Raw genomic sequence first — 21,396 nt, forward strand, 5'->3', positions numbered from 1 at the left:
CCTCTCATGGTAAAGAAAATGAGGCCGTGGGGGGCCTGGTGAAGTAGCCAGTTACTTCCATCTTTGCCAGTATGTAAGAAAGACTAAGGACAAATTTTCATTCTTAATGGGAGCTGTAGGTCCTCAGCATATCTACAAATCAGGCCACCTACCTAAGCAAACTAACTACTAAACTAACTTGAGGCAATCAAGCTTGAAAATGTTATCAAAACTCATTCCCAATCTACTTTTAATAGAGGTTTAAACATCAGAAAAGATGTCAATGTTCAAGATATGTTGCTTAAATGTCACTGCTTTTTATGATCAACGATTAACACTAGTTTGAAGCTTCAGTCTCTCATATTTCTGAGCACTGGGCTTAGAAACACTTACAGTAATTAAATTTTAATATGTGCTACAGTTGATTCAAAGTGAGAAGTGTGTTGAGCACAATGGCTTCCGCCTTAGTTTTTCAAAGCAGAGTTGGAGGAGTGTAACACTTAACTGCTTATCGGTAGTGGGTGAAGTAAAACTAGAAACAATGGATTTGATTGATTGTCCTGGGTTTCCTAAAGTCTGCTGAAAGAGATCCCCTTAGGCAGGGAAAGAGAAATCCGCCATAGTGGGGATCCCTGTCTCCTTAAGTGCAAAGAGAAACTGTTTGACTCCTGAACTCTGAGAGTTTTGAAGATAAATGAGTGCCAAGTGTAACAATGGTAAATGAACATGTTTGGAAAAATGAAACATTCCTATTCAGAATTTGAACAAATTTTTTTACAAGTAATGACTGACTGCTTTTGAGTGAACCTCTCACTTCTATTTCAATTGTTCCTTTCTATATTCATATTATTACAATATGAACTTCAGATGATGCAAATCTGTGGATGACTCTGATAACTAAAATGATGTGACCGGCTGAAGATCCATGAAGGTTCTAGTGAAGAATTTAACTATTAATTCTTAGTCAAAACACCACAGATATAATTTTTTTTTAAAAAAGGGGGGGATTCTTGCCTGTTTGGCACTGAAGCTGTGTTGCATGTAACATTTTATCAAATGTGAGCATGTGTAACTGAGAGACATCACAAAGATAAACAGTTCAGATGTAAATTTGTCCCCAATTAAAAAAAATGATGTGGCAGACTTAAATGGAGTGAACTGGCAACCCTCAAATTATGGGTTAAATTGGGGTTGTCAGGCAACATGTAGATGTCTCACGTAGTTTCATTGAGCTTTGTCTTGCTTATTTCAGTATGTTGGTGAAAGTGAGCGTGCTGTACGTCAGGTATTCCAGCGGGCCAGAAATTCAGCCCCTTGCGTTATATTCTTTGATGAAGTTGACGCTTTGTGCCCTCGGAGATCAGACCGTGAGGTGAGTCTGAAAACACCTCCACAAGTAACTTCACTCGGTTTTGGATTTCAGAGTAGGGAGTGTATTGTGTAAACTGTCAAATACTGTCTCATTGGTCCCTTCCTCAGAGACCATTCAGTCTGCTGTCTCCCAGAAACAATAATTCAATTTCAGGGTTGCCCCATAGATTTAAGCCAAAGATAAAAATGCAAGCACCAAATATGGAATTGGGTATGATACCTACTCCTGCTGATCTCTGTGCTCATAGGTATATGCAAATCGCTCTTGGATTATGGAAAATTCCTCCAATTGAGATATGTTAGTTTGGGAGTCGCAATATCTCTTGTCACTGGAAAGCCATAATGGAAAATAGTTTGCAGTTTAGTGTCGTAACTGCAAAATCGGGCCAAATCCTGAACCCTGTTTGCAGTAATGATGGGAACAGAAGCTCCTTTTTGTCATGTATGCTGAGTCTGTGCTGGCCCAACCAATAAAGGAACTGTTTTATGGCAGGAGCAGAGTGGTATATATGGCCTTCATAGCTGCTTCACCAGAGGAACCCATCTGTCTTGATTGCCTTGTGGAAGAGAAACTTGAGCATTGTCCACATGTGGAATTAGCTCCTATTTAAGTCATCAGTGTAGCTGCACCAGCACAAATTCCCATGCATACAAGGAAAGCAGCAATTTGCATTGGTGGAGTTGATGCCTGCTTGAAATCAGAGTTCCACCAGTGCAAATCGCAGCTTTCCTCATATAAGCTAGGGATTTGGGCTACAGCAGCTACACCAATGGCTGAAATTAGGCTAATTTTAAGTGTAGAGCACAACTTTGTTTGGATGAGTACAGACATGTTGCTATATAGATGTTCAAAGATGGAGCCCATTTGAAGTTTTCTACAGCTACCTGGAGCTTTCATGCCCTCTGTGTAGCCATGGAGTCACTGTGTCTGTGCATTGTCATCGGTGGGTTGGGCAGAGTGCAACTCCTTCCTATGGGTAGGAAGGAGGGAGTTTGAGCAGCTTGCCTCTAAGTACCCTGTTCCTACCCCATCTTCAGAAAGTGCAGAGATTTATATTGTTGCAAAGCACAGCTAGGCTGATGAGTCCCTGCCAGGCCTGCGCTGTGAACTCTATAGGACTTGGATTTGGGGCCCAAATCAATATAAACGCTATGGGCCTGGTTCATTTTGTTACTCCAGTTTTTACATTGGTGTAGCTTCAGTGAAATTACATCAGCATAAAACTGGAGTAATGCAGTAGTGAATCAGACCCTAGTTATGTATAGTTCCTCAACATAATTTTAAGAACTCCCTGTCCTACGGTTATCGAGCTCAAGGAAACTGGTGCTGTTTTGCCTACTATGCTCCAGTATCAGAGCTATAATTCTTGTGGTGCATAGTTGGGATTCTTATCATCTTAGGTGTTTCCATTTGCTCTTTATAATAATGTGTGTGTTTCTACCATTGATTGGATTATCTGTCAAATCTGGACAGGTTGATGGTTTTGTATATTTAATTTCTGAATAAAATTATAAATCTTAAAACAACCAACTAGACATCTGCAGAATCACCAAACAACCTCCTCTTGTAATTGAGCCCTTGTCCCCTACCCCCCATACCTCTCCACCTATTCTTCCTTGTCATGTCTACTTACATTTGTGTGCTAATAGAGGCATATTTCTAGCCATTGCTCTTAGCCTAACTTTCATGAAAAGCAAAGTTCAATAGGATTCCACTTTTTTAAGAGAGGCTTATAAGTCTACTTCTGCTAATAGAATCCCTGTCCAAGATCTTGTAATTTTAAAGCATGTGTTGAGTAGTATACAATAGAGTTTAGAACAGTAGTAGCTATAATGGGGATGTTAGTACAGTAGGACCTCAGAGTTATGAACACCTCGGGAATGGAGGTTGTTGATAACTGAACAAAACGTTATGGTGATTCTCTCAAAAGTGTGCTACTGAACATTGACTTAATACAGCTTTGAAACTTTACTATACAGAAGAAAAATGCTGGTTTCTTATTTTTTTAGTAGTTTGTTTAACACAGTACTGTACTATGTTTGCTGCCTTTTTTGGGAGGGTGTCACTGCTGCTGTCCGATTGTGTATGTGTCATTCCAAATGAGATGTGTGGTTGACTAGTCAGTTTGTAACTCGGGTGTTCCTAACTCTGAGGTTCTACTGCATTTAATTATGAGTTGAGTTGAGCTGGTCAAAATGTATTTGGTTTAGAAGTTTAATTGGGCAGGGCTCTCAAAGCCTATGTATATGTGGTTTTTATTGTCTATACTTAAGCAAGACAAACAGAATGGCCGGTGGTTCAAGCGGCGAGTGCTTCACAGGATAGCATAGTCCTAATTTTTTTTTATTTAATGAGGAGGAGGCGGCTTGTCACCTCTTACATAGGAGATGTGTGCCAGGTGCAAAGGTGGCGTGACACATGAAATTGGGTTGGTGGTGAGCAAAGGAGATGAGGGAAGTGGTCAGGAATGAATCTTGATCAAAGTGCTGCGAGAGAAGCATAATCTTGGAGTGGTATTTTGGAAGACTAATAAGTACTTTTTTCTGTATTTAAATGATTCACTTGCTTGCTTTCTCAATTTTGCTGGAACCACATTATTGTTTTCAGGCAGGTGCCAGTGTCCGTGTGGTAAACCAGTTGCTAACAGAGATGGATGGTCTGGAAAATCGTCAGCAGGTTTTCATTATGGCTGCTACCAACAGGCCAGGTGAGAAACAAAAAACAAACAAACATGCTTGCTTTTTTTGCCACAAAGGGACTCTCGGGTTTAAAAGAATATATTTTAAAAACAAGTACTTTTTATTTGTGTTTCTAAAACCACCTTAACTTACTGCAACTGAAACTACTTTCACTATTTAACTCTTCACCATTTATGTTTACTACTTATGTTTCTCTCTGCTTGAACGATGAAGAGTCATTTTCTGGTTCTCATTTACTAACAAAATGATGCAAGGTTTGGGTTGCAAACACTGCAGGAGATGTGAACTCAAACACTATTTCATAGAGAAGTCAAGAAAACATTTCTACATGAAGGTTGTTTTAAAACCTTAATTTATATAATCTTCTTTAAGGCTTAATTGACTGTGACACTTAAAGCAGGTGTGTTGTCTTGCTTGTATTTTTTGTTTGCATTCTTTAATATTCAGAGGAGGTCAGGTGACTTTCAACTAACCTTTTTGTGTACATAAAAGCACAGTGGTTGTTCAGAGTAAGACCCTGGCATAGATCAAGTTTCATGCAGATAGAGGTCTATTCCAAGTTGTCACAAATAACAGGATGTGAAATGAAGTTAACTTGTTCAGATATAAAGCTGTCTCAGTTGGTTCCTGAATCAGAGCTTATTGAGGTCAATGGAAAAATTGCCATTGACTTCAGTGGGCTTTGAATTAGGTCCTTGGAATTTAGAAAATAAGATTAGAAATAGTGCACACAGTGCATGCTCCTTTCTGCTTATATTGTTTACAGCTCATCTGTGTAGTTTAGGTTTATGGCTTTGTATATATTATACCAGATTTTCCATATATCATCTCCTCGCTCCACTCCAGTACCTTCCTTCTCTCCCCTCTTCACCCCTCCCCTCCGCCCGAAAAAAAAAATTATTCTCAAGAACCCTAGCATGCTCTATTTTTTCAGTTGCCTTCCTCTCATCCTGGACATGTTTCTGTTTCTGACCACTCTGTCCCCATTGTTTGTTGACTCCTGAAATCTTGGGGTATGTCTACATGGCAAGCAGAAACCTATGGTAGCAAGTCTCAGAGCTCAGGTCTACAGATTTGGGCTCGCGCTGCAGAGTTTAAAAATAGCTGTGTAGACGTTTGGGTTGAACCCTCAGGCTCTGAAGCCTAGTGCCCTAGGCTCAGCTCAAGCCCAAACATTGACACAGCTATTTTTAGTACCACAGTGCAAGCTCGAATCTGTAGACCCGAGCTCTGAGACTTGCTGCCATGGGTTTCTTCTTGCTGTGTAGATGTACCCTGGGTGATTTTCATATATGCTAGCAACAGCTTCTCCACTTAATACACACAAAACTGTCTCTTTTTTTTTTGTTTCAACATGACACTTCTTAAAACTCACTCATTACATTATTTGTATAATAGAATCGCTTATCGACCAAACTGAGGCCAGGGTCTCATTCTGCTAGGGATTATACAATCAGAGTAAGAGGCATTCCTTGTCCTGAAGAATTTTCAGTCTCAATGGACAAGGCAAAGAGTGGGTACAAAGAGAGAGAACTTAGAATGAACAATATGAAGGTCTGCAAATGCTGTGTGTGTTCTGCAGTTCTTTCGGTGTTTGTGGTTTTTAATTTGAGTGGGGTTTTGTTACGAAGGAATTAGATAAATAGAGACAAAGGAAGGGAGAGGGAACATTGAAGAGATGGGGATAAGGTACCTGGGGAGAAGGCGACCAGGCAAGGCATAATGAGTAAAGCTGAAGTAAAGAGACAGGGAGGGTGGGAAATGGAGTGAAATCCAGTCAAGGTAGGCGAAAGAATGTCCAGAATAAAACCTGAAAAAAGCAGTCTGGTCTCATCGGTGCCCTACGATCCCTTCTGCAACTGCTTGTCTCTGCTCCTTCCAGCTGAGTTTCTGGTATCTCTTCTCTGAACTCATGGCTGGGTGGAGGGATGGGGCAGCACAGGCCATGGTGTATCCCCAAAGGGAGGCTCTCCCATGCATGATTCTGGGTCTGAGAGTGCTTGAAGGAGGGGTAATTCCAGAGGGGTCTCACAGCCATACAAAAAGGGGTCGGGGCAGCTATCTCTTGAAACTACATGTCTGCTCCAGTTACAGTTGTAATCCCCACTTGGCACTATGTTTTATTATGCTGTTGAAAACTTTTGAGCAAGTACTTCTTATTAGACAATGGGGGCATTCCACCACACCATCACACCTTATATCTATCAATCGAACTTCCTGTAACTGTCAAAGCACACTTTAAATTTTCGGTTTTTTGTCTGGTAAATTGTCAAATGTCCAGACTTAAAGAACAGGCATATCATCTGCCTGTGCCCCTACAATGTTAATCCCGCCAAACAGAGAACCTCTTACTTGGTATAGGTTCAGTTCAGTACCACATACCTTTAGCACTAGATAAATAATATTGGAAATCTGTTGTTTGAAATGAAATATGCAATCTGGATCCAAAAGGGCTTTCTCACTCACTATGAACAGTCTCCCTCCGAATGTGAATTGTGGGGTGAAGGTATTTTGGCAGTGTACATGCTGCTGTTCTGAAGAGCACAGGTTTGCATTTCTTCCTGCTGAAGAGTACAAATACTTCTACAGTTCTGCTTTAATGGCTTCTTTCAGGTCATATTCATGTTCCCCATAGGCTTGGCTGCCTTCACTACTCCTTTGTCTAACTGAAGTGATTTATCAGCTGTTACCTGCATGCAGTGCATCCACTGGGCACCAAGGCAGGTTCCGTACTTGGAATCTGCTCCTGGAAACAATCAGTACTTCCTGAGTATAGCTAATGAACTCCAAGCAAAGGCTATTAGAAAAGTGCACTCTATGACTGGTACATTATTTGCAGTTACAAAAGGGAACTTATGACTTGGGGGCACATAGTAACTTTTTTTCCCTAGCACCATCTCTCTAGGAGACTGTTTAAATTACATAGAGGCTGTTACCTCATTGTGCCCATTGACGACAATGGGAGATCTTGAGCACTGGATCAGGCCTTTAATTCCCTTACAATGCATACATAGAGCACTGAATAAAGAATGCTGCAGGATGTAATTTCACAGTGTAAAATACTCAGTTTATGTATGATCACTTAAAGATAATGACCAGCTAATATTTTGGATGCAGAAAGAAACACATGCATGAAGATGTTAGACTTCTTGGATGTGTTACAGCTGGGAAAAAAATAGGATTAATAGATGAAGACATCTTGGCAGAATTTACAAATCTATTATTGTATGTACAGAACCTTGAAATGAGCTTTTTGTGCCCAAAGCAAGTATTTAATAATGAGTTTTTAGGAAAATTGAGACCTCTAGCTCATCAGGCTTCATGGATGAATGTATTACATGGCATAAAACCCATTTATTTAAAGTGTATTTGGTGAAAAGATCTGGAATTCATGTGAGAAATGAACCAAACAAAGAAAATGAGCTATCATAGTTACTTAGGATGTGATCCTTAAACTGATGCAGTTCAAAATGTTTAATAGATTATTCTGACTCTTGTGGAATTGAGAGAAGCTCTGTTGGAATTGCTCAGAGAAAAACAGACAACTGTGAATACACAATTTGAAGTTGTTCAAGAATCCAAAAATTCTAGCTTACTATCCTAATGGTAGAAAGATCACACAATTTTTTTTCTGGTCTCTTCAGTTTTATGTATCATGGCAGACTATCACGCCTCCAGTATAGTTATGGACAAATGGTTGCTACTTAGGCCTTGTGCACATACAGTTTGTTCTGCTTTAACTATTCTGGTATAGTTAAAGCAGTGCAACACCTTCTCCCCTCGTGTGGATGCAGTTTGCTGGTATAAAGGTTCTTTATCTTGGTATAGTTCCTCCCATATGCAAAAGGGAATAAGCTATGCAGATACAGATTACCTTTATACTCGTATAAATGCAACCACACTAGGGATTGTACCAATATAACTATTGTTTGGGGGGGAAATGACACCCCTAACTGAAATAGTTATACTGGTACAAAATCTGTGTGTAGAGCAGGCCTTAGTTTAATAGTATCAGTATTGCCCAGACATAAAAGTAAGACTGTAACTTCCTTTAATACTGTAGAGCTGTTGGTAATGGAGACACATACTGAACTTTTGTAAAAACTTTTAAAATATAAAGCCCTTAGGAACTATCTGATTCCTACTTTATGTAGAGAGAAGGATTTATTCTTCACCAGTCCTGTGAAATCTGTAATGATGATGGCGTCACATGCTAAGGGTTCTGAAACAGGACTTCCAACTTCCCCTTAAATACAGGATGTTTCTGAAGTTCTTGTTGCACATACCAAATGACCTTGATGAACTCTCTTAAATCTTTCTCATTACTGCCATAATATCAGAGATTCGATACCCTAAACTTAATTGTATCTCTTTCCTTTTGTATGTGGAACCAAATTCCAACTGTCTAGTTAACCTAAAGAGAATTAAGCCTTAGCGCTCCCAGAATTTCAAGAAATTCAGAGAATGCAAAAGAGGCAGAGTGCTATCTCAGGTAAAGGTCTTTAAAGCTCAGATGGGGTCAAATAATTGTACTGTGTTTTCACTCCACTACCTTCCCAGAATCTGGGATCAAAGACGTCGGTCATGTCTGTGCTACAAAGTTTGGTTGACAAAAGGTACAGCCCCTGAAGTTTGTGTATTGCTCTGGCGCATGTACACTTGGCTGCTTGTGTCAGCACGGCACATACTAAGAGTGCTTGCGTTTAATGTAAAGTGTGGCACGCCCTGAGTAGGTTCCTCACTGTGCCCCGCACTACCATCCAGTGCGATCCCTTTTGGGACATTTTTGCAATGCTTTGTGGCACAGTAGCAAGTGGCCCAGGGATTTGTGGGAGATAAGGTCAAGTTCCCACCATGCCACTTTCTACATCCCATCATACTTTTCACATCCCCGAATTTTTGCTCCATTTTTAAAAAAAACTTTCTCATAGTCCACACGGCACTTGTCGGTATCCACCATCTCTCTGACAGAAGCATGGAGCCTGCAGACCTCAGCACAATTCTCTTGTCTGTTGCTAATACAGGATGCACAATTCTCTAGTATTTGTGCAGCTTGAGGGTGTATTGCTGCAGTTGGGGTTGTGGTGAGCATGATGCAGAGGTGTTTGAGCACAACTGGATGCTGATGGACACTAAACAAAATGCTAGGTTGCTGATGGCGTTCACAAAGCAGCTCCACGTGGCAAAGTGCCATTTCTGGACCCAATAAATGAGCACTGATTGGTGGTTTGGATAATAATGCAGGTTTGGAACAGCAAGCAGTGGCTGCAGAACATTCGGATGCAAAAGGCCACATTTCTGGGGCTGGGTGCCAAATTGCCTCAGCCCTCTGGTGCAGGGACACCAAAATGAGCAGCGTTGAAAGTGGAGAAGCAATTGGCAATCACGCTCTGGAAATTTGCAACACTAAATTGCTGTCAGTCACTGGGCAATCATTTTGGAGTTGGAAAATCTACATTGTGACCCAAGTGTGTAAGGCCGTAAAATGTCTCCTGCTACACAGGACTGTGATTCTCAGTCATTACTGTTACTCTTCTTGGAGGTACCCAGGGTTGTGAGGCACTTTGCTACCACCTGCCCTTAGCATGAGGAAGCCTTGTGCTTGTCATGCGTCAGCCCCCTGACTCCACCGGCCTCGAGCAACACAAGCATCCTCCCACCCCCAGCCTCCACTGTTCCTCTACATGTTAGCAATTGGATGCTCCAATCTCTGAGCATAGCCCTAGAGTATCCTTCTCCTATTCCACTGGACACTTAAAGATTTGAGAAGTAGCAAGTCAGAATATTGGAAACAAATGGTAACATGTAAAATAAAATCATAACACTCATTCTAAAGCCTAGATCATTACCAAGATACTCTCCTGTCTACTGAAGTTTAGCTCACCCAAAACCTTTGCAGCATTTTCCAGACAAAACATTCTGACAGTTTGTCTCTTCGGTAAAAGATCTCAGGCATCTCTTGGTACCCTTAGATACATCAGGACAGTTCTTTGTTCTTTTTCATAAACAGGACACCCTTGTTTTTGTTTTGTTTTTGTTCTTCCCCATGGTCTCCCTCTCTTGTTGACCTTGCAATCTTTTAATTAGCATCTTGCACCATATGCAGATAGTCTTATGTTTTGTGACCAGAAAGGGAGATAAGTGTGTGCAACTTCCTGCTTGAAAGGAACCTGCTTAATACATCGCTGCTTGATTACCTGCCTTAAGTTCAAGACTTTGAGAACATAGTTTCCAGAATAGGTACATAACTTCTTACATGTTATTCATATACACATTTTGAAATGATTGACGATCAGTGGGCTACTGGCTTTTGGTAGAGACTTTACATGTCACCCTTTGGTAAACTATTGTACATATGCTTGATCCAGGGGACTCTGTAAAACTCTGTGCATCTCCTGTGCCCTCTTCCATTTGGTCACATGCTGTCTACTAAACTTTGTGGTGTAGCCCAGGCCTTAGTTTACAAGAACGTCAAGAATCATTGCTATAAGTAGGGTTTGAATTGTTCCAAAATTCTTTAGAAACCATTGTGGATTTTGGTCTGCAATAATTAGTAACCTGTCTCATTCTATTGAGTATATTAAATTTATCCACAAACCTTGTTGACTCTTGTCCTAGCTCTTTAGGTAGCTCTGTCATGTAGTTATGTTCTCTGTTGTGTAAGTGCATTTTGTAATTTGCGTGGCGTGAGATACTTATGGAAAAGGGTTGGATGTTATCCAAAATGATTAAACAAATGCTGAGCACCACCTTAGGGGGTGTGTTTGAACATTGAGTAAATTTTTCTTTCCCCATTACAGAAGTGTAGTCATTCAGGTTCTCAGGATCATTGAAGGGCCAGTGACTGAAAAAAGGGGTAAGAGGAAGTATAGACTAGTAGTTAAAGCAAGTGGGTGGGCGTTAGAGCTGAGTGTTTTACTAGACTTTGTCACTAACTTATTGTGTATCCTTGGACAAGTCACTTAACCTCTCTGTGCTTAACCTCCTGTTTTGTAAAATGGGAATCATATTTACCATATAGGGGACTTGTGAGGCTTAATTTAATATTTGTAAAGCACTTTGAGATCTTCAGATGGAAAGTAGAATAAAAGTGCATAATGTGGACTGTTTGATACCATTGCACTGAAAGCAATTCTTAGCTATTGGAATGACTTCTTGTCATCTGTTCTTAATGTGGCATAACTTTCCCCATAACACACACACACGTAGCAGCTGGAAAGTGTATTTGTGCCAGAAGAGGCTAATGTTGTTGACAGCACTGTGCTTAGAAGAATAACGGGAAAAAATGCAGGACTGGGCACCAATCTTGGCTAACCCTTCTCTTGCCTGATGAAGAGTCTACAGTACATCACTCTTCAGTCTGTGTCCTTCCACCATTATACCTGCAGTAGCTAACACCACTAGAGGTATGTCTGTGTGCCATGGCTATGGATGTACTTCCTGTCCTTTTTCCTGACTGTGATAGCCAGCTACAGTAATACCTGACTATGATGTCATCCAATAAATTTCCTTAGTCTGTGATTTTAAAGAAACCAGGGTTCTTCAGCAATAGGGATAAATTGCCTGTGCCGCCTTACCCATCACATCTACATCTAGCAGCAGATTTCTCCAACTCCTCAGTTCACAAGAGGTGAATTTATGGCCATTAACCACTTGGGGACATCTGAATGCACAGTCTGTGTATTAAAATGGATGCATGACTGCTGTATCTTGGTGAAACGCTGGTTTGTTGATGGTATTGCTAGAAGAAAAAGGTGGTCAGCACATCTTTGACCTGTTTATTTCCTTTTATATCACAGTTTTCTCTCAGAGGTGAAGGGTATTTAAGACACCGAATGTAACTGTAACCTTTGCACAAAACAGAGTACAGTTCTAAATCCAGGATTATCAGTAGTAATAGTAAATTATGGTAGCATGCAAATGCCTCAGTCTCCTTTGGGGCTCCACTGTGATAAGCACTGTACAAACACAGAAAAGAGAGTCTACCCCCTGAAGAGCTTATATCCTGCTGGATTCCCTTCTTTATTGCATCACTTTAGGCTGGTATGAACCTGTCTTGCACTTCTCATAATTTTTCACACCTCTGAATTTTTGTTAGTGCATATATGAACTATAAGGGTATTAGGATCTTTGTCTGGATTAATTGATCTTTTCCAGGCTTTTTAATATTAGGTTTTCTTAATTGTAACATTAGTATGTAGTTTGTAATAGCTGTGTTTCCTTGCATCCTTTCTCAACCTTCCTACCTGCCTGCAAAGAAATTTATATTTTTAATAAATACCTTTAGACTTTAATAATCTTGTATGCAAAGTGGCCCCCATTACTTGGGTGTTTGAGCACCTAACAGTCTGTATTGTATTTATCCTCAAACACTTCTGTTAGGTATGGCAGTGCTATTATCCTCATTGTACAGCTGGGAAATGAAGGCAAAGAGAGAGGCTAAGTGACTTGGCTGTGGTCACACAGGAAGTGTGTGGTGGAGCTGAGTCTATCCCAAACCTGAGCCTAGAGTCCTAACTATTGGACCATCTTTCCACTCTTACTACAATAGGATTTTAGTATTTATGGGCTGCTGCTGTGATTGAAGACTACATATATGCTGGTGGTGCTTAAAAGCTCCCATAGATTCCAGCAGTACTTAAAAACAGTGAATGGGCTCTTGCGAACATTTGACTTCATGAAGGATTCCAGTTTCTCTCATCTCAGTGTTCATTTCTCTCCCAAGGCCAAACAAAATCTGGAGTCCCTTGTCTGCACTGCCTCTCAGGAGACCAAGGTCATGTGCTGCTTTGCAGCTCCATCTCATATTTTGATATGTTCAAAGAACATATCCTCTCCTCTGTTACCTTCCAGAAAAGTAAGATCCTATAGCAATGCAAATGAACAATAAAAAGGAGGATTGTTTATAAGAATGTGTTTTCACCTGCATAGCTATACTTTGCCAAGATGAACATTGATTTTTAATTTACCTTTTATATTACTTTAAACATTTTTGGCTATAGTTGATTTGGCGAGAATTTTTGCCTTACCCCCAAGAGAACAAGCTGAAAATATTTTTTCGTTTTGTGAATTAATGTGGAACTCCCTTGTTCAGCTATGTCAGCACCCTCCAACCATTCAGTCTCTCTCTTTCTGTTTTTTTAACCTGATTGGTATTAGGTACCACTGAAATGGTATTTTAAAGACACACTTCTCGTATTGCATCTAATTTCAGGATTATATTTTGTCTTCCCCTCCGCAGACATAATTGACCCAGCTATCCTACGCCCTGGCAGACTGGATAAAACACTCTATGTGGGTTTGCCACTACCTGTGGATCGACTTGCTATTTTAAAGACCATTACCAAAGTGAGTATTTGGAAAGAGATCTATACTATGAGAGGTCATTCTTCTTCAAGTGACTGGTCGTGTGTATTGCACAGTAGGTGTGCATGTTCGCCACATACATTGGGGCTGGAAGTTTTTCCCCTAGCAGTACCCGAATGGGGAGCACGACTGCGCCCCCTGGAGTGGCGCCTCCATGGCGCAGTATAAGGGGAGCCGCATGCTCCCCCCACCTTCAGTTTCTTCTTGCCGCCAGCGAAGGTGCGTCGGAACTGCCGTGCTCCAGCTTAGCTGTAGCTTGTCCCCAGAACTTTTCCGTTCGCTTAGTGCTAGTACCTCTTGTTAGTAGGTTCTTTCAGTCAGTTCAGTTAGCTAGAGTACCTGGGCATGGGGTATGCCCCAGGGCATGGGGTATGCCCCAGGCCCTGGGCTTCAAGTCGTGTGACACTTGCAGGCGTTCTATGCCAAGAAGTGACCCGCACACGGATTGCCTGTGCTGTTTGGGTGAGACTCACATCAGCGACCGCTGTAAGATTTGTAGATCTTTAAACCCTGAACAAAAAGGGAAAGAGACATTAGACTCCGGGCCATTCTCATGGAGTCAGCGCTAACCCCAGCTCTGGCGCGCTGTGCCTATTTGGCTCCGGGCACAGCAACTTCGGTACATGGTGACCCTTCGGTGCCTTCCACTAGCTGGCACCGCTCCCGATCTATGGGAAACAAGAAGCCAAGGAAAGGCCCATCGTCGCAGTGGCATCGAGACAAAGTAGGGGTAGAGGCTAGACCCATGTCGGGCAGCCCTCGTTCCCCTCCAGCCCCTAGGCCTCCGACTCATGTTGAGTGGAGTAGCCCGGCCACGTCAGGTCAGGCCTCTCCAGATGTCTGGATGCCTTCGATGCTGGAGGCCTTGCAAGCGGCTCAAGACATCATGATCATGCCAGTTCCGGAAGTGCCACCAGTGTCAGATCCTCGCTCCAGAGCCAAACCGCTGCTGGGCTCCCTGCAATTGCCCTAGCTCGGCACAGATCTTGGTCAGGAGACCGCTCCCGACCCTGCTCGGCGCCCAGCAATTGTTCGGGACACAGTCCTCGTGCATCGCCGTTGACGCCAACTAGACTGTCTGGTTGGGTGCCATCCAAATGGGGCTTCCGGCACCGCTCCACACCATGGAGCGATTACCGACATCACCGAGAAAGGCGTTGCAGACAGTCACTGAGTCGTCGGGGCTACCGCAGTCAGTCATAGCACGGGTGCCGTCGCCACTCCCGGTCAGACTCCTGCTCTCGCTCCCCACTGAGACACTGCCACTGCAGCTAAAGGCGTAGATCGCCAGCACCGCGGCCGTCAAAGGTCTGAGCGTCAGAGCAGATCGCGGAGCAGCAGCTCTGAGCGGTACCACGCCTCTGCGTCGGGGTCGCAGTCCCGTGGACGCTGTCACTCCAGGCACCGCCGTTCCTCCTGCGATAGCACCGGGTCACTTGTCAGCCCGACTTCCGCTCGCAGCCGCCCCTCCTTGGGTCAGCCTAGTCAAGCCGGCCAGCTGGTGCCACCAGTGCCGCAGCAAGGCAGTGGCACGGGACTCCGTGGCAAGGGCAGTGGTACCAGTGGGCACCGTGACCTTCGATGCAGCCCCAGGTGGGGGCTCGCTCAGTAACTGGAGCTTCAGAGGTGCCATCGGCCTTGCTCTCTAGGGCCCTGGGAGCTAAATCGGTGGGACATATGTCCTCGGCGCCACGCCCGGAGTCCGACCAAGGGGTGGACCCTCCAGTGCCGGCAGACACTCAGAGCTCCATGCCAACCTCCTCCCCAGCTCTGGATGACACAGTTGCAGCCCCTCTGCCCCACAAGAGGACTTCAGAGCACACCAGGAGCTCCTGAGAAAGGGTAGCATCGAGCCTTAACCTCCAAGCAGAGGAGATGGAGCGGCCCTCAGACTCCCATTTTAATGTCCTGTCCTCCCCGGTGCAGGGCAGGGTGGCTCTGCCCCTCCAAGAGGTAGTGGCATACATTTCGAATGCCCTGTGGCAAACGCCAGCTTCCCTGGCTCCCATTTCAAAGAAGGCAGAGTGCAAATATTTTGTACCCGCCAAAGAGCATGAATACCTTTACACCCACCCGGCGCCCAACTCCCTGGTGATCAAATCTGTCAACCACAGAGAGAGACAGAGCCAACCAGCTCCCATGCCCAAAAATAAAGATTCAAAGAGACTGGACTCTTTTGGTAGGAAGCTGTATTCATCTTCAAGCTTCCTGCTGCGGGTGGCTAACCACCAAGCTCTCTTGAGCAGATACAAATTTAACTTGTGGGGCTCACTGCCAAAATTCGAGGTCTCCCTCCCACAGCGAGACAAGAAAGAATTAAAGGTGCTGCTGGAGGAGGGTGTGGCTGCCACCAAAGCTGCCCTACAGGCGGCGTCAGATGCGGCGGACATGGCTGCTCGATCCATGGCCTCGGCGGTATCCATGAGGAGGGCATCATGGCTCCTGCTGTCCGGGCTGTCCACGGAGTCCCAGTCAATTATGCAGGATCTCCCGTTTGATGGCAAGGCCCTGTTCGCAGAAATGGACGCCAGGCTGCATGGCATGAAAGATTCCCGCACGATCTTGCAGACCCTGGGCCTTTATGTACTGCTGGCCAAAGCCAAGTTCAAGCCACAGCAGGCCGCTGCCCAGGCTTCTCAGCCTAGATATGAGCCTGCCTATAACAGGTCTAAGGACCAGAAGGGGCACCCTCAACGGTGGTCGCATCCTACCCCACAACCTGGGCGCCGGGGGTACCCAGGCAACTCCCGAGGGGACTCCCCATTCAATAAAGCTTCCCTTCCGCAATCGCTTATGTACTTTCCTCTCCTCTCTGAATGGTCGCAGCTAACCTCAGACCAGTGGGTCTTCAACACCATCTCTTGGGGCTACACGCTGCAGCTTGTCTCGCCCCCGCCCAACCACCCCCCATTCCTCACTGGTCTGTGGACCCATCACATGTGGACCTGTTAGAGCAGGAGATGGGCCGACTCCTCAGTCTGGGAGCTGTGGAAATGGTGCCCGGGGAGTTCAAGGGCAAGGGGTTTTACTCCCATTATTTGCTTATCCCCAAGGCAAAAGGGGGTCTCAGGCCTATCCTGGATCTGTGGGACCTGAACCAGTTCATGGTCGAACTCAAGTTCCGCATGGTCTCCCTGGCCTCTATCATACCCTCCCTGGACCCTGGCGATTGGTACGTGGCCCTGGGCCTGCAGGAGGCATATTTCCATATTCATATATTCGAGGGGCACAGATGCTTCCTCCGGTTCCTAGTGGGGCAGAACCACTATCAGTTCATGGTCCTTCCGTTTGGCCTATCCACTGCCCCCAGGGTGTTCACGAAGTGTATGTCGGTGATGGCGGCCTACCTCAGGCGCTGGGGGGTCCAGATCTTCCCCTACCTGGACGACTGGCTGGTCAAGAGCAGCTCCTGGTCGCAGGTGCGGGACTACGTGGCGCTCCTTCTGTCCACTTTTGCCAACCTGGGTCTGTTGGTAAACAAGGCCAAGTCAACATTAGTTCCAGTCCAGCGCATAGAGTTCATTGGGGCGCTCCTGGACGCCTCTACTGCCACGGCCTCTGTCCTGCTGGGCAGGTTCGAGACCCTGAAAGAGCTAATCGCCTCGGTCTCGAAATTCCCCATGACAGAGGCCAGGGTGTGTGTACAGCTCCTGGGTCACATGTTGGCGTGCGTGTATGTAGTACACCATGCCAGACTCCGAATGAGGCCCCTCCAACTTTGGTTGGCCTCACAGTTCTCCCAGGCCCAGGACAGTATGGACAAAGTGCTCACCATGCCCGACCCGGTGATCACCTCCCTACAGTAGTGGTCCTCCCCGAGCAACAGGCTCCAAGTGGTCCCCTTTCAGAACTTGGCCCCGTCACTGGAGCTAGTGTCCGATGCATCAGACCTGGGTTGCGGGGCCCATATGGAGACAGTTCAAACCCAAGGACTGTGGTCGACCACGGAGTTGTCCATCCACAAATGTCAGGGAGCTCAGGGTGGTACGCCTGGCATGTGTGGCTTTCCGCTCACACTTACAGGGCAAGATAATCAGGGTCCTCACGGACAACACGGCCTCCGTGTTTTACATCAACAGGCAAGGCGGGACCCAGTCCTTGGCCCTCTGCCAAGAAGCCCTTAGGCTGTGGGACTTCTGTATAGCCCATGACATCTCCTGAGGGCCTTCCACCTGCCGGGAGCCCGCAACATATGGGCCGATCATTTGAGCAGGGATTTCTCCTCCCAGCACGAGTGGTCTCTCCACTCAGAGGTGGCTCACCAGACCTTCCGAGTGTGAGGAATTCCCCAGGTGGACCTGTTCACAACAAGGCAGAACAATCGTTGCACCCGGTTCTGCTCCAGAGGGGGTTTGGGACGGGGTGCTATCTCAGATGCCTTCCTCCTGCCGTGGTCAGGCCAGCTTCTCTATGCCTTCCCCCTGTTTCCCCTCATCAGCAAGGTCCTAGAGAAAGTGAAGTTAGACAAGTCATGGGTCATTTTAATCACCCCGGCTTGGCCCCAGCAGCATTGGTACAGGACCCTCATGAGCCTAGTGGTGGCCCTGCTGCAGCCATTGCCTCTTCGCCCGGATTTGCTCTCCCAGAACCGAGGCCCTCTCTTCCACCCAAACTTAGAGGTTCTGCACCTCACAGCATGCCTGCTCAATGGCTAGGCGGGGAGGAGCGGACGTGTTTGGAAGGGGTCCAACGCGTCCTCCTGGAAAGTCGGCGGCTGTCCACAAGCTGAGCCTACTTGGCAAAGTGGTCCAGGTTCTCCAGGTGGGCTGTTGAGCAGGGTGTTTCCCTGACGGCCGCCCCGATTCAGCTTATCCTGGATTACCTCCTCCACCTTAGGACCCAGGGCCGCGCACCTGGTGGCCATATTGGACTTCCATCCGCCTGTGCAAGGTCGTCCGGTGTTCTCCTATGCTTTGACCAGATGGTTCCTCAAGGGATTGGACCGTCTTTTCCCATATGCTAGGTTCCCTGTCCCACAGTGGGATCTGAACTTGGTGTTGTCCCATCTCATGGGACCCCCCTTCGAGCCTCTGTCCACGTGCGCCTGGTCTCATCTTTCATGGAAAGTGGCCTTCCTGGTTGCCATCACGTCTGTCAGGCGGGTATCAGAGCTCAGGGCTCTGACCTCTGGACCCCCATACACGGTTTTTCACAAGGATAAGGTCTCCGCCTTTCACATGGGCCAGGGCATCTTCCTGCCTGTCCTCTGTCCCAAGCCTCACGCATCCAATGTGGAACACCTCCTCCACATGCTCGATGTGCGTAGGGCGCTGGCTTTCTACCTGGAATGGACTAAGCCGTACAGGAAGTGTTCACAACTGTTTATTGCTTCGGCTGAGCACATGAAGGGGCGGTTGATCTCCACCCAGCGCCTCTCTCGCTGGATCACCTCGTGCATCCGCACCTGTTGTGATCTGGCAGGAGTTCCCCACCACTGATTGTGAAGGCACACTTGACGCAAGCACAGGCCTCATCAGCTGCCTTCATGGCCCACGTCCCAATTCAGGACATCTGTAGGGCCACTGCCTGGTCCTCTGTTCACACGTTCACCTCGCACTATGCGATTGTCTCCCAAACCAGGGACGATGCCGGGTTTGGTAGGGCTGGGAATCTGTGAACTCCTACCCATCTCCAACAGATATAGCTTGGAATTGTTTACTGTGGAATACACATGAGCAATCACTCGAAGAAGAGAGAGTTACCTTTTTCCGTAACTGGTGTTCTTCGAGATGTGTTGCTCATGTCTATTCCACATCCCGCCTTCCTTCCCCTCTGTCGGAGTTGTCCAGCAAGAAGGAACCGAGGGTGGGGGGAGCACACAGCTCCCCTTATACCGCGCCATGGAGGTGCCACTCCAGGGGGCGCAGCGGTGCTCCCCTTTCGGGTACTGGTAGGGGAAAAACTTCCGGCACCGGTGCGTGTGGCAAGCACGCACACCTACTGTGGAATAGACATGAGCAACACATCTCGAAGAACACCAGTTACGGAAAAAGGTAACTGTCTTTTTTTTAAGTTGTGTGGAATAATACTATACAAACTACAATCACAGAAGAATTGCAGGGCCCAGTTTGACAAAACATTAAAATAACTGGTAATAAAGAGTAATTATAAGAAGCACCCAACTTTTTTTTTTTTAACATAGTAATTAAGGTTGATATGGACCAACAATAATAAGTGATCAAAAATTGCCTTACTTGAGAATTAAACTGAAAATGCTAGTTCCCATGTTATGTTCACAATTAGGACAAATTAATGGGATTCATTCCTTCATAAGAATGTGCATACAATGCTTTTGTATATCTGTTGGGTCTGCTATCTTTGTCACACCAAGGTGTTTGATGGTGGATTTATAAAACTTTAGACACAAATTCCAGCTATAGACCTTATTCAGCAGTAGTTATTTATGTGATTCCCATTGGGATCAATAGGAGACTTGGGTTTGCTAGGGCTGCAGGAAGAGGTAGATGTAAAAAAAAGATTTTTTTTAAATTGTGGATTCCATCTGTGGGTAGTGGCTTACTCTGCCCAGCATGAGCTCTGGATTCTGTTCCTGCTGCAGTGTGTTTCTCTCTCTTAGGTAAAGAGTACAGCATAACAATACTCTCTCAGTAATAAGATATGAAGAGTGTTTTGAATTATTCAGAAGCACCTCTTCCTTTTACTAAGGGACTAGTGTGTTGGTGGCTCTGAAAGAGTCCCGTCAAATTTCCTTGAATTGAAAAATTGGCTGAGGCTTGTATCTAAAAAAGGGATGGGACTTTAAAGACTCCACGAATGATGTGGAGGAAACCGTGAAAGAGGATTTAAAAAAAAAACAACACAAAAACTCCCTTGAAATTGTAGGCAGTGTTATGGTTGAATATATGTGGGCTATTAATAAATCTCATAATGGAAGGCAAAATGTGGAGAGAGATTGGAACATGTCTGCTTCTGTCATGACTCATGCAAGAGTCTGACTCCCACTAGGACTCTGACTTGCTTCAGATATATTTCTCACACGTTGTTCTTGTATAATAGCATTGTGGAAATAAGCCTCTCTCCATTTACTCAGCCTACCTGAAACAACCTAGTTACCTTGTCAGTTATTGGCTCTGAAGCCATAGAGGGGACTGTTCTTTGGGGTGGTTTTTTTTGTTTTTTTAACGAGTCAGTTTTGAGGACACATTATGGGGGATGGGGTTGTAATTTTAACAATTTCTTTTTAAAGGTGACCTGTTAAGTATCTCCTAAAAATTGGGCTTGTGCCATTTTTTGTTGTTGTTTTGTGGTATACAAAGAAGACCCCAAAAGCTTTTTGTAGGAAGAAAATGTTTTATTGTGGTTGGGCTTTACCTCCTCCCTTCTTGCCCTCCCCACCCAATTCAGCTGGAGAATTTATGGGGATCTTGGAGAAGTCTTGAGCTACTCTAATTCTTTAAATGATGGAAGAAAGGAATATTTTTTAAAGATTCAACACTCCCAAGTGTGTGTTAGGCATTGGAATTGAATATGTTTCGGTAGATACAAGTTTTAAACAGTCTGACTAAAAGTTCCTTCCCTGAGAGCCCCAGCCCTGCCGCATGGGGCTGAATTATAATTTTCAGGAAGTCATGGAGGTGTTGTAAAATCACAGCATCCGTGACTGACTCGTAGCCTAAATCATTGCACTAGTTTTCCAGTCACCATAAAGTCTTTAAAACTAGATAAAGACCTGTATTTCTAACGTAAAGAAACAACAACACACCTCTCCAGGTAAAGGTGATAGTATGTAGGAAGGTTGTGGGAGACATACCCTTTCAGGCCTTTTTTTTGCATCTTAAACAAAAAAGGACACAAGCCTTTTGCAGATTATATTTAAAGTACCTGCATCAAACTACTTTTTTATATGCATGTGTTCAAACTTGTCATACCCAAATACAAGACACATTCAGGATGGAGGTATGTGTCTTTGAGTGGGTGGCTCTCACCCATCCCTTTTCTGAGGTAGGGGGTGGGGTTGTG

At 45.0% G+C, this 21,396-nt stretch overlaps 1 protein-coding gene across 2 annotated transcripts in view; it reads left to right on the forward strand.

The window, feature by feature from the left end:
* NVL (nuclear VCP like) overlaps positions 1-21,396 on the forward strand; it is a 70,882-nt gene that overhangs the window by 28,311 nt on the left and 21,175 nt on the right. Inside the window, exons 17-19 of one of the 2 annotated variants that reach the window (XM_073338759.1) lie at positions 1,232-1,351; positions 3,959-4,058; positions 13,292-13,398. In XM_073338759.1, the coding sequence (XP_073194860.1) occupies positions 1,232-1,351; positions 3,959-4,058; positions 13,292-13,398 (327 nt within the window). The remainder of the gene's footprint in view (positions 1-1,231; positions 1,352-3,958; positions 4,059-13,291; positions 13,399-21,396) is intronic. The other variant, XM_073338761.1, reaches the window with a different exon arrangement.

The sequence above is a fragment of the Lepidochelys kempii genome, chromosome 3 (genome assembly GCF_965140285.1).
Source record: "Lepidochelys kempii isolate rLepKem1 chromosome 3, rLepKem1.hap1, whole genome shotgun sequence".
NCBI lineage: Eukaryota > Metazoa > Chordata > Testudines > Cheloniidae > Lepidochelys > Lepidochelys kempii.